Source organism: Phyllostomus discolor, chromosome 10 (genome assembly GCF_004126475.2).
Source record: "Phyllostomus discolor isolate MPI-MPIP mPhyDis1 chromosome 10, mPhyDis1.pri.v3, whole genome shotgun sequence".
NCBI lineage: Eukaryota > Metazoa > Chordata > Mammalia > Chiroptera > Phyllostomidae > Phyllostomus > Phyllostomus discolor.
In genome coordinates, this window is record NC_040912.2 from 86,246,118 (window position 1) to 86,258,301 (window position 12,184).

At 59.5% G+C, this 12,184-nt stretch overlaps 2 protein-coding genes across 3 annotated transcripts in view; one reads left to right on the forward strand and one right to left on the reverse strand.

Annotated features, from left to right (window-relative positions):
• The window catches only part of CLCN1 (chloride voltage-gated channel 1), a 29,674-nt gene extending 27,276 nt beyond the window's left edge, over positions 1 to 2,398 (forward strand). For both annotated transcript variants that reach the window (XM_036010993.1, XM_028525818.2), the window contains one exon: positions 292 to 2,398. In XM_036010993.1, the coding sequence (XP_035866886.1) occupies positions 292 to 639 (348 nt within the window). In that variant the 3' untranslated portion in view covers positions 640 to 2,398. The remainder of the gene's footprint in view (positions 1 to 291) is intronic.
• On the reverse strand, positions 1,934 to 9,944 carry FAM131B (family with sequence similarity 131 member B). The gene is made up of 7 exons (XM_028525622.2): positions 9,834 to 9,944; positions 7,298 to 7,407; positions 6,931 to 6,966; positions 6,559 to 6,652; positions 6,101 to 6,298; positions 5,827 to 5,970; positions 1,934 to 5,397 (listed from the first exon to the last, which is right to left on the reverse strand). Exons 1-7 carry the CDS (start codon positions 9,859 to 9,861, stop codon positions 4,925 to 4,927), a joined length of 1,083 nt encoding a protein of 360 aa, XP_028381423.1. The 5' UTR covers positions 9,862 to 9,944; the 3' UTR covers positions 1,934 to 4,924.
• Between the last annotated feature and the right edge of the window lie 2,240 nt (positions 9,945 to 12,184).

The window sequence follows — 12,184 nt, forward strand, 5'->3', positions numbered from 1 at the left end:
AAGAGACAGGACGTGGCTGAAGGGGGCCTGAAGGTCACAGGGAACGGGCCACAGGAGCACCTGGGTCAGGAGCCCTGAGACCCACTGCTCTGCAAGGGGTCCGCTGGCCTGTCCTTCTTCGGTCGTCTTTGGTCTCTCCGTGTGGTCCATCTCTCTTGCCACTTTATGGCTTTTCCATGCCTTTTTCCTCTCATTGTATCTGTAGTTCTCGTGTGTCTGTTCCTCTCACTCCCCCCATCTCCTTTCTCTTCCCAATCCTGTACCGTCTTCCCTTGTCCCTCTGCCCCCCAGCTGCAGAAAGCCATCGAGGGGCACACCAAGTCAGGGGTGCAGCTCCGCCCTCCCCTGGCCAGCTTTCGGAGCACAACGTCCACGCCAAAGACTCCCGGGGGCCCGCTCCCTCCCACAGAGGGGTGGAGCCTGCCCGAGGACGGAACTGGGGCGGCTGAGCCAGAGGACGTGGTCCCTATCCCTCCGGAGCACCCAGTGCCCTTGGCCGCCCCCAAAGCAGAGAGTGAGCTAGAGGAGCTGGAGCTGGCGGACAGCCCGGGGCCAGAGGAGGAGCTGGCTGACATCTTGCAGGGCCCCAGTCTTCGGTCCACCGATGAGGAGGAGGATGAGGACGAACTGATTCTTTGACTGCCCCCAGGACGGCCCCATCAGACTGTCAAGAGGCCGAGGCCCGAGGGTGGGTTTCAGTGGGAGAGGGTACGTCCCTAAGTTGGAGCGATCATGCCGATATGCTGGCCCCTCCTTGGAATTTTAAAATGTGATGGTGATGGTCTTAGAGGAGTCCAGATTTGGGCAGGGACTAGCCTCGATCAATTATGTAGGCATGTCCCCCATTCCCAGGCATCTCGGTGAAGGGCTCATGTACTCGCTGGAGCTTCCTGAGTTTTTCCCCCAGTGTAGGTGGGGGACTCCCTGCCTCTCTCCTCCCCTCATCCCCCCGCCCCCCAACTCCCTGTGTTCTCTCCCAGCACCCCCTGGCTCTGCACATCTGTCCTTCAGTTCCCACAGGTGTGGGTGAAGGGAGACCCCGGATGGCTGTGGCCCTGCAAGTGTCATACTGGAGGAGGAGAGGGGACCACCCCATGGCCTCGTGAACTGGCGGCCCCAGAATATACCGCAGACCCTCCATAGCCCTTCTCCCAGAGCCCCCCACTCCGTACTCTCCCACGTCCTGAAGTTGGCCTCTAGACTCCGACTGGCTCCCACTGTCTGTCCCCAAGCAAGGGCATGACTAGGACAGCAACAGGCCTCTCCTATGTCCTGGATTCAAGCAGTGAACTGTGGAGAAAGATGCTATCAAGGAGAGAATGTCGCAGGAGGCTCTGTGTGGAAGGGGCACCGCGGGCCAAGCGGCCGTGCTGCCCCTGTGGCGCTGCCTTCTCCAGCAGACATCCTCCCTGTCGTCTGGTCACAGCTTCCTCGCCCTGTTTCCAGGTCACTTCCTGGAAAACCCACCCCCTCTCTTCCCGGGGGGTCATTGATTTGTCCCTCCCAATAGAGGGTGGACAGCTCTGCCCTCAAGCTGCTCGGGCTGAGGCCTCTCCTGCCCGGAACTGAGGCTCGGGCCAGCCAGGCCCCTCAGACACCAGCCCTTAGACTAGTTCTCTGTGCCCTTCCTCTTGGGGTGGACGGCTGGGGGTTCAATGTCAAAAGGCAGACCTCTTTGATGTGTCCACACTTGGGAAGTCTGAACCACATCCTCCCCAAATCAGCAACAGGGAGACTGCCTTTTCTGGGAGTGGTCCCAGGGGCTCTGAGCGTGCAAAACCCCTGCTCCCACCTCCCAGGCTTTCCCCCTTTCTCCTCCATGCCCTCCGGTTGTGTCCCCTCTCCGAGGGGACACTGTCCTCCTTCACCCCCCCCCCCACCACCCGGGCCCAGTCTCCATCCCCCAAATAAGACACTCATAGTCGGAGGGTGCCACCACATTCTGTTTAGTGCCAATGAACACAGCCTGGAGCCCTCTCCAGCGTCACACCCCTACCCCCTCCCCAGGCCAAGAGAGAGGCTGTAGCCTGGGGAGGGGGCTGGCAGCGGGCATTTGAGCCCAGTGCCCACGTGTATATAATCTATAATATTTATATATATTTATATAATTCTCTCTGTAATATATGCCATAGAATCTCTCTTGGGCCTGGGAGGGGGGACGTCACATTAAGAAAACATGCTGAGACTGGCCGTGAAAGTGGATCTTCCCCAGACCTGGAAGACGAGCATGGGCTGTGGGGGCAGGGGCGGGGCAAAGGTCGTAAACACAGTCACCACGTTTCGCTCCTTAACCCAAGGATAAGAAGGAAGGGGGTGGGCAGGGGGCAGGCGGAAGGGGAGGAATGGGAGGTTTGGGTTTTCCTTAATAAACAATTAAAAATAAAAGTACACCCCCCTCCCCGAAAGAAAATCATTTAGCAAGAGCAGTTTCATTCACAATAATATAAACACAGCCCCCGTCCCGGGACTGTTGTAAATCGTGCTGCACAGCCTTTAACCCCGAAGGGAAAGCAACCCCCCCTGACCCCCAACAGCCTCTTCCAGCACATGCCCCTCCCCTCCCCGCAAATAGGCTATAAGCAAACCCCATGCACCCTGCCCCCAGCACCAAAGAGGCAGCTGCTCCCTCCAGAGAGTCCTAACAGGGTCCCAGGCCAGCTCCCTGGTCTTCTCCCTCTTCAGAGTGGGAGGGGAGCTCCTTGCAAATGCAGACCCCAGCTGACCTCTGGTCTGCGCATGTGCCAGCCGCCAGCACTGGGGATGTGGAGCCCCTGCTGGTGTCTGAAATCACCTAGATTCCTTGACAATTCAGTCATCTTTCGGCAGGGCCTGCCCGAAAAAGGGCTCCCTCGAGGAGGGAGGGAGGAAAGAGCGCTGCTTTTCTCCACCTGCCCCAACCCCCCAGGGCCCTGAGCAAAACCGAAATGAGAGCCCACTCGCTGGAGTGGGTGCCCACTGCGGGCTGGGGGCGGAATAAGGGGCAGGAAGAGGAAGAGCCTGCGAGGAAAAGATGGTGTATCCAGAGAGCGGGTTGCACACGGTGCGGAAACGGGCTCCCTGGGAGGCGGGAACCGGAGCATGCAGAACCCCAAGACCTGCAGCGGCAGGAATGCAGGGCGGGGGAACAAGGCCACTTCCCAGGGCTCCTGGTGCCCAAGTCAGGTCACATGATTAAACACAAGGGACAGCTCTGGATGAGGTAAGCCACTCTTCACCACCTGTGCTCGCCATGCCTACCGGTGTTTCCTCCAAGACTCAACCTCCCCTCCCCTGAAGACAAGGGGCCCCAGCCTGGGTTGCATTTCAGGACTGCGTGCGTATGAACATGTGAACTTGATGGAGGGTGGGGGACAGGGTCACATGTGGACAGAAACACCACCATTCTACCTCCTCATTCCAAAGAAACAGACATTTGGGGACAGGGGTGGGGATAAGGTAGTTTGTGCTCAGGGTCTGAGAGAGATGACGTGCACCCTTCCTGGCAGAGGACAAGAGCAACAGGACCCCTGCCAACATCTGGGTAGAACATGAGACCTCGGACCCCGAGCCTTGGATGAGGCAGGAGGAAAGGTAGGCGTGAACGTCCTGGCTTCTCTCTCCCGCCCAGACTCTCCGCGGGCCAGGAGCCAGGGCACAGGGTCCCGCTATGTGCTCCACAGCTGCCACTTCTTTGCCCCGGCCTGTCCCTGCCGTCAGGATCATTTACAGAGGTGTGCTGCAGACAGAGGTCCCCACCGAAATGGACACTGGGAGTGGGAGGGCGAGCAGTTTCGGGGGCCTATGCCTCGCTGTAAACCCATCCTAGAAGGAAGAAGACTCTGATCCCCTCTCCGCAGGGGGCCCAGGAAGGGGCCCAGAGGAGCTGAAGAAGGAGAAAAAGGGGCTGAGTGTCCCCCCGGGCGGGGGCCTGACAGCACCGGACTCCTCCCTCCGCCCCACTCAACCTGAGTCCCCAAGAAGTTATAAAAATGTAGAAAAGGCAAAGAGAAAAGTGTAAACAGCTCCAGAGAAGTTGGGGGTGGATGGAGGGAGGCACAGACCTCACGCTTCCCTGCCTGGCAGGCCACGGGCGTTCTGTGTCGCCCCCTTGGGGCGGGAGCTCCTGGAGCAGGGGGTGGAAGAAGGCAGACAAGGGAAGCAAGAGCTGGAGCAGCCAGCCCGCTGGGTCCTTCCCCAGACCCCTCGGACCCACCTTTCGGTCACGGGATATTCAAGATCCCAGAACAGGTGGCCAGGTTTGTCCTTGGTCCCATCAGCGACTCTCCGGTCTCTGGGTGGGCCATATATAAAGACCCCTGTTTGTGCCCTTGTGTACCCCAGCTTCGCATCCACCTTCCCCGGGCCTCCTGAGCTCAGAAGCCGAGCTACCCACCGAGGGCAGACTCTCCGTCCTCCAAGGAGACGTGGCTTCCCCTACGCGTGTCAAGCCACGTCCAACAGCCCCCGAGGTCTGTTCTCCACAGTAGGGTCGAGCTGGGACCGCAGCCAGAAAAAACACAGAGTCGGGAAAAGCAGGAGTGACATGAAGAAGGGAGGCATTCAGACAGCCACAGTCAAGGCTCCTGGAAGACGAAATCAGGGCGTGGAAAACCGAGGCCTAGTCGACGGACACAGGCCGCTCTGCGCTCCTGTCCCCAGGATACAAACTGGAGCTTCCGCATCGCAGACCCAGAAGCCTGCAGCCAAGCCAAGTTCACAGCCATCTGGTTGCCTGGGCCTCAGTCCCCGGACCTGGGGTTCCTACAGCACAAGCCTGGATGGAATCCCATCCCGGCCCTCCATTTTCCCGGCGAGGACTGGCAGCCCCCGGGTTCCTCGCTGTCTTCGGCCCGGGCTTCGGCTGTACTGCTGGGGGAAGGGAGGGTATTGTCGCAGCCATGCCCCTCAGGCGGGAGTGGAAGGTAGGGCATCGAGTGGGAAGAAGCTAGTTGTTGGCCTCACCCTCCTCCTCATCAAAGGACTGCACACCTGAGGATGTGACGTCAGACACCTTCCGGCTGAGAGCAGCGGACATCTCGGGGTCTTCTCGTGGGGAAAGTGACTCCAGGTCCCGGCATCCCGCATCCTCTTCCTCCTCGGGGGCCAATGGCCTCTTCTCCTCCTCGGCAGGGCCCCTTACCAGGTCCACCCTGCCCACCGCTGGCGCCCAGTCGCTGTCTCCCCCCAGCAAAGGTGGAGGCTCCTGAGCGGAATATCCTGAAGCAGGTTGGGAAGGCCCCATGTCATGCAAGCTTGGCTGCGAGTCATCAAATGCGGGGCCAAGATAGGAGCCCGTGGCCGGAGAGGCGATGAGCGACTGGTCGCTTGCTTCCCAGGCATCCGATGACCCCAGACAGTACATGCCCTGAGACACGTAGGAGTGAGGCCAGCCATCCAAGGGGGCTTGAGTGAGGGCATCTGTGAAGAGAATCGTGGATGTTGGTGGGCGCACACACTAGGCAAGGCAGTGACAGCAGCACAGAGAATCAGGGGCGACGCATTAGGGAAGGAGGGAACTGGAAGGCTGAGATGAACAGAAAGTCTTAGAACAGGTGAGCCCTGGCTGATGTGGCTCAGTGGCTTGAGCGCCGGACTGCAAACCAAAGGGTCACGGGTTTGATTCCCAGTCAGGGTGCATGCCTGGGTTACAGGCCAGGTCCCCAGCAGGGGGTGTGCAAGAGGCAACCACACAATGTTTCTCTCCCTCTCTTTCTCCTTCTCTTCCCCTCTCTCTAAAAATACTTTCAAAAAGAAAAAGAACAGAGATACAGAAATGAATACCAGTACCTAAATAGTTGAGGCCTCTTAGGCCTCAGGGCTTAGATTCTGGAACCATCCTTCCCTCACCTTGACTCTCCATCAACTCCTGGTAGTTGTCACTGTAGTTGCAGCCCAGTGGCTCCTGGGCAGAGTTGACACTCATGTCCTCACCGTCCATGGAGGACCAGGCCATGAGTGTGGCCTCGGAGATGGCGAACTGTTCCATGACGCCTGAGAGAAAAAAACGCAGTCAGCACCAGATGGTCCTCCTATGGGCTGACCTTGCCATAGGGGGTGGGGTTGGAGGGTCAATCTCTGGCCATTCCGAAATGTGCCTCCCGAGGCTTCGGGGCACAAGTACCTGCGAGGAAACGCGCCTCCTTCTCGCCATCGCTGAGGTCAGAGTAGGCATCGGTGTCCCTGCGCACGGCCTCGTGGCTGTGTTGCGGCTGAATGGCGGGTGCCTTCCCCCAGCCCTGCCACTCGATCATGTGGGCCACCCGGCCTTGCCCCATGGCTGTGGGCTTCGTCACATGGTCCTTCATGCTTCTCGAAATCCCTAAGGGACCAGACATTCCCCACATCCTCCAGAATACCACACAGTACCCGTTAACCCCCCGCTCCCCACCCCAGTCCCTGGGGACTCCACCCCTGGGGGTCGGGACAGGCTCCCCTAGGTCTCCTCGTGTGAGGGCAGCCTGGAGGATGGGAGCGGCTGCACAGAAAGGCCAAACAGGTCAGGGGGAGCAGGGAGCGGGGAGACTGAGACCAGGAGTCGGAACTATCCGGTCTGGACGGTCCCCAGGCAGGCAGCCTAACCTGAGAACGAGGACTTGGCCAGGGCGCCGATGCCATAGGCGTTGGAGTTTCGCTTAAGCTTCGGCAGAATGGAAGTGGTGTCCTCCATGGAGAGCTGGAAAGGGGAATGTGGGGGGAGGGACAGAGGCATAAGAGGGTGTGGGGTGCCTTCTATGTGGGGAGAATTCTGTTCATGGTTTCCCGGAGGAAGGAAACCATGGTGATAGGGAAAACCACTATAGCCAGAGGTGCCAAGAAGGCCTATGCTCCAACCCCCCCTTGAACATGTGGGGGTAAGCGGAGCCTGGGAGTGACCACAGCGCCTGCATTACCAGAGAACAGAAGGCAGAGGAGTTGGGCTGGGCTGGGGGAGCTGGGGAAGCCCGCACTCACATTGATGCCATCCCAGGAGAAATCGGTTCGGGTTTGCTGTGGGGAGAGAGAGAGGGGAGTGGGTATCCCAGGCACCTCGAGGAATACAGGAGCCCCCTCCCCCTTCCTCAGAGGGACTCCCAGAAGTGTGTGCAGAGGAGAGGGCTTTCTTGAGATTAGCATAGGAAATTAGCATCGATTCAGCTTGTATTTGGAAGGATGTAGGAGAAATGTTCTGTCAGGGTGTCTATCCGAAGGAGTGTTTGGGGAGTTGACTTGGAATTTAGGAGATTTCCAGGCTCAGGGCTGCTTGGCAGCTTTGTTCATGATGGTTCTGGGGTTTATTAGGGGCCAGCTGGTGAGGGGGGACAGCTGGACCAGGCCTCACCTCCGCCGATGGCCGGTGGAGGCTGCTTCCGTGCAGCGAGCTGGTGCTGTCCATGTTGATTTGGTCGACATCCTTGAGGCCCTTCCAGTCCACGGCAATCACCTCATTCCCTGAAGTGGCCAGAGAGTTAGGCACTCCACCTCATCCCCCTGTCCCTCCCACCCCAAAAGGCCCCTCCTGGTCTTAGATGCTGAGGCTGCCCTTCTGGACTCCTCCCTACCCTGGGTGACCACTCCTTCCCATTGCCCATTCCTTTTCCATCCCTACTCTCCCCACATCTTCGGTAGAAGAAATCATAGTACTGAGCCCAAATACTCAGTTTGAACTCAACCAGGAGTAGCACACTCGGACAAAGTGGTGTCTGGCCTTCCTTATTGTTGCTGTGCAAACGGAAGGGTCGGCGGTTGGGTTTTCGCAGGAAAACTGTCGCCCATCCGGTCCTGACCAATCCTTGAGGGTTTCCACGTAGGAGTACGCAGGAGCTGTGCATTTTACCTGTTAGGTTTCTACAGGTAGGGGCGGGGCTTCTCTAGGGCTAGCCTCCCTATGCCTGGCTTTCTTGTTTGTGAGGTGGAAGGCATGGAGGGAGCCCTGGGTAGGAGTTGGTGAACTTGATTGACAGGAAGGATGTGGACAGGACAGAAGCAGGAGATGGGTCCATGTACGCAGAAACAGCGAGAGCAGAGAAAGCAAAGCGGGAGTTGGAATCACTTTACCTGAGTGCTGGGAGATAAGTGGTGGGTTAAAGAGGAGTGGAAGGGGGACCTCGGGCAGAAAGAAGGGCAGTTTTTACAAAAAGGAACCCAAAGAACGGGAATGGGAGGGGCTTGAGGGTTGGGGGGAGCTGGAGGGCCCAGAAGGGTGGTGACGGCTATGGTGAAGCCAAGCTCCCCGTGAAGGGGGACAGAGCCAGGGCAGGCGGTGGCTCCTGGGAGGCTCGGGGAAGAAGCACTTGGAGCCTTGCAGAGAGACCCGAGTCAGACGGCTGTGAAGCATCTGACTGTTCAGACCCCTCCGACACAGGACGTTTTACGACTCCGAATTCCGGGTTCAGGGCCCACTCTTGAGAAGAGGAGAATCAACTGGGGGGTCTCAGGCCTGGGGAGGCATTCAGCTCACATCAGCACAGCTGCTGCTGCAGGCAGGGCTCCTGTTGAAGGGGTCCAGGGACATGGGACCCCTTCAAAGAGGACACTGTTCCTGGGGGCTGCAGGGGAGTGGCGAGATGGGTGGGACCACAGGCTATGGCCTGGGGGTGGGGGGAGAGGAAAGGTGGACATCTGGGCCGAGAGAGCTGGAGAGGGGCAGGCAGAGAACAACCTCTGCGAAGGAATATGGGGCCGGCAGGGGGGGGGTGGCCTTTGTGGAAGAGGGAAAGCTGAGTCAGAGCGGTGGGGGGCAGGCAGGGGGAGGGAGAGAAGGAGAAGAGGTGAAGGCAGCGGAGGAGGGGGGGTATCCATGGAAATAAATCAAATCTCAGAGAAATCAGGCTTCCGTCGAGCGAGTTTGTCTGGGATAATAATACGAATTATCCTCTCAGCCTGAGGTCACTGGGGCGTGTAGGCGGGAGAAACGGGGAGTCGAAATGTGAAAAAAACTGGGGGTTTGGGGAGAGGGCTCGATCAATTTGTTGGAGTGCGCAGGGGGTGGGGGGCCAGGGGGCAGGAGCCAGGCAAAGGTTGAAGGTGTTAGATGAATTAGGAGGCGCCCGTCTTCCCTCCCCAGTCAAAGGTAAATAAAGGGCTAGCTCCGCCCCACCACCCCCCGCTGACAGGTGCCGTCCGTCCCGGATCCTCCCAGGCCCGGCCCCACCCTGCTGGGAGCTGGCACCCAGCCCCTCTAGGTCCCTTCGGACCTCTGCCTCCTCCCCCGCGCCCACCGGCTGTAACCCCCAACGACAGCCGGCCCGTCCCCCTGCCCTCCCGGCGCGGAACCCATTCCCTCCCCGAGGCGCATCCCGCCCCCGCCCCAGAGGGAAGATGCACGTGAACAAAGCAAATCCGGGGAGGCCGGGACGACAGAAAAAGACAACGGAGAGGGGAAGAGATGGGGGCAAAACGCCCGAGCCAGATGGAGGCGGGGGTGGGGGGGTGCGTGCGGAAAACAACTCGGGGCTGAGAGGTGCGGCGAGGATTCTTCGAAGAGGGGTGCTCCAGAAATGGAGATGGAGGCGCGGGGGCGCTGAGGCAGGCAGAGTCGAGGCGGAGGGCCGGGAGGCGGCGGGAGAGGAGGGCAGAGCGACGGGGGAGAGAGGAGGCTGATGGAGAGATGATGGAGAGAAACCGCGCCTGGGGGAGGGCGAGGGATGGAAGCCGGAGGGAGACGGAGAGAACGCCGAGAGCAGACAGGGATGCTGGCCCTGGGGGTGCGCGGGGAGAGCGGGGAGGAGAGGCACGGGGGGAAAGTGAGGCAGCCGGGCAGGGCGGGGGGCGCGGAGCGCGGTGCTCGGGGGGCGCGGAGAGGGTGGGGGAGGGGCCGGAGGCGCAGACCTGGCGAGCCCAGCCTACGCCCACGCCCGCTGCGCCGCGGTACCCACCCACGGTCCGGGAGCCGATGCAACCCATGGCTCGGGGCCTCCGGGGCCGGACCCTCGCCGACGCGCGGCGGGCGCGGGGGGGAGCACCGGGAGCCGCGCCGCCGCCCCAGCCTCTCTGCAGCGCCGCGGCTGTCTCCGCTCGGCTCCGCTCCCCCCGCCCCTCTCCATCCCTCCCCGCGCCCGCCGCCGTCGCCGCCGCCGCCGCCGCCGCCGCCTGGCTCCCCCGCCCGGGCTCCGCTCGCGGCCCGGGAGGGGGCGGCCCGGGGATTGGCTGCGCCGGGCACCTCCCCCAGGCCCGAACACGCCGCCGCGCTCCCCGCGCACCTCTTCGCGCCAGCCTTCCCCAGCTCCTCCCGCGGCTCCTGTGGAGTCGGGGCTGGGCTCACGCCCGGGGGCGCGGTGGAGTCCGGCGGCAGAATACCTGCCCGGGGTCCCAAGAACCGGGTAAAGAGCCCCGGGCCCGCCCTTCGGCTCTCGTGGATTAATTTTCAGGGTCCGGGTTGGGGATGCTCAGGGAGAAAGTGAGGTTGGAGGGGCGGGATGAGAGTAAAGCCTTGATGAACCACAGCCTCGGCCGCCCAATTCCGCCAACACTTGTTTTCTTCCAGGGGCGGCGTGACTGGATACAGTGTAGGATGCCCTGCGTTTCCCGTGCACGCTCTGTCCACCCGAACAGATCGCGAAGTCTTTGCGAGCGCGTCCTGTGTGTGACTTCCCCGGGCTCGGCGCCCGCCGCAAATGGTGGGGGTGGATGTACCGTGCCTGATGGGGGAGGAGAAGGAAGCTAATTCAATGCCACCTGAAGTGAAGTAAAAAAACGCCAGGACCCGAGGCTGGCTGGAAGCCATAGTTTGAAATCCAGTTTAACTTTTCCGAGCCTTGGTCCTCTCTGACGAATGAAAGCGTGGATGTCAGGAGGAGGTCAAGATCAACAGAGCGAGGATGCCCTCTGGCTAGTGGGGAGGGTCAGGTAGGTACCCAAGGCCTCCGGGGTAGAGAGAGAGAGAGAGAGAGAGAGAGAGAGAGGGAGGGAGGGAGGGAGAGGGAAAGAGAGAGAGAGAGGGAGGGAGGGAGGGAGAGGGAAAGAGAGAGAGAGAGGGAGGGAGGGAGGGGGAGGGAGAGAGAGAGAGGGAGGGAGGGAGAGAGGGAGAGAGGGATCTAAGTAGCAAGGGCCAAGTGGGCCGATGGGGACAGCGGACTAGAAGTGGAGTGCAGAAAAGTCACAGGAGAAAGGGCCGTAGACTTGTCTAAGCTGCCCCTAGAAAACCCAAAGTGTGAGAAGGCGGAGTTTCAGCACCAGTGACCTCAGCCGGGGTCTGTTTGCGGCCCACCTGCTGTCAGGTCGCTCCTGAGGTTGAACAGGGAGTCAGTGAGGTGGTGGGCTAGGGGTCCCTGGTGTGGGCATGGAACCGAGAGAGACCAGGTCTTGTGGATGCAACTTGTAACCTTTAGATTATGAACGGAGAGCTGACCTTGAGGGTGATGACCATTACATTTGGTGGAACCCCACGTGAGAGATAGGGGCGACGGTGCTAATCTAATTGAAGACCCAGGAGACAGGATCACGGAGAGAACTGATCTTTGGTCTCTGTGCATGAAGAAGAAATGAGCCAAACCTACATCTATACAACCCTGAGAAAGGAGAAACAGACTAGTCTGTTGTAGATCTGCTGAGATTTTAATTGTCCAGTATAATTTGTAGCAGGATCTGATACCTTTTTCAGACAGTGGAAAGAATTAGAAAGTATTTCCCCCATATCCACTATTGTGTATTTTTCAAAAAAAAAAACTACCAGGATTCTACCAGGATACCTAGAATATAGTGTCTCGCTACCAAGGAGAGGAAACAGAAAGACGGAAAAGGAAAAGAAGGAACAACCTCCATCAGTGCAGCAAAGCCCCCCAAACCCTTATGGTTGGAGCCAAGAAAGCACTGCAGGGTGGGAGGGGGGCGCAATTCCAGGTCTGGTGTAATGGGCCAAGCGACCAGTACCGCTCACGCCTTCCCGCCCGCCATTGCTCTCCCCTCAGGGTGCTCTCATTCCACTCTTCCCCGCTACTACTCTGATCCAAATATGGATCTAAAGCCCTCAAGCAACCCTTTTAGCACAGCTGAATGAGACTGGATTTAGCCAAATGATTTAAATCAAGGTCAGCACAAGGGATTCCAGGTCTTGAAGCCTCAGTCCCAATCCCACGTTCTATCTTAAAGGTATTTTTTTTTTGCACCCTAGAAAAGTAGCCTATCATAGGCACAGTGCTGGCCAGCTTCCTCCCTGCTTCTTGTGTGGGATCTTACTTCTCGCCATTTGGAGGCATCCTCCCGGTCTCTTTGCCATCTTCTGAGTCAA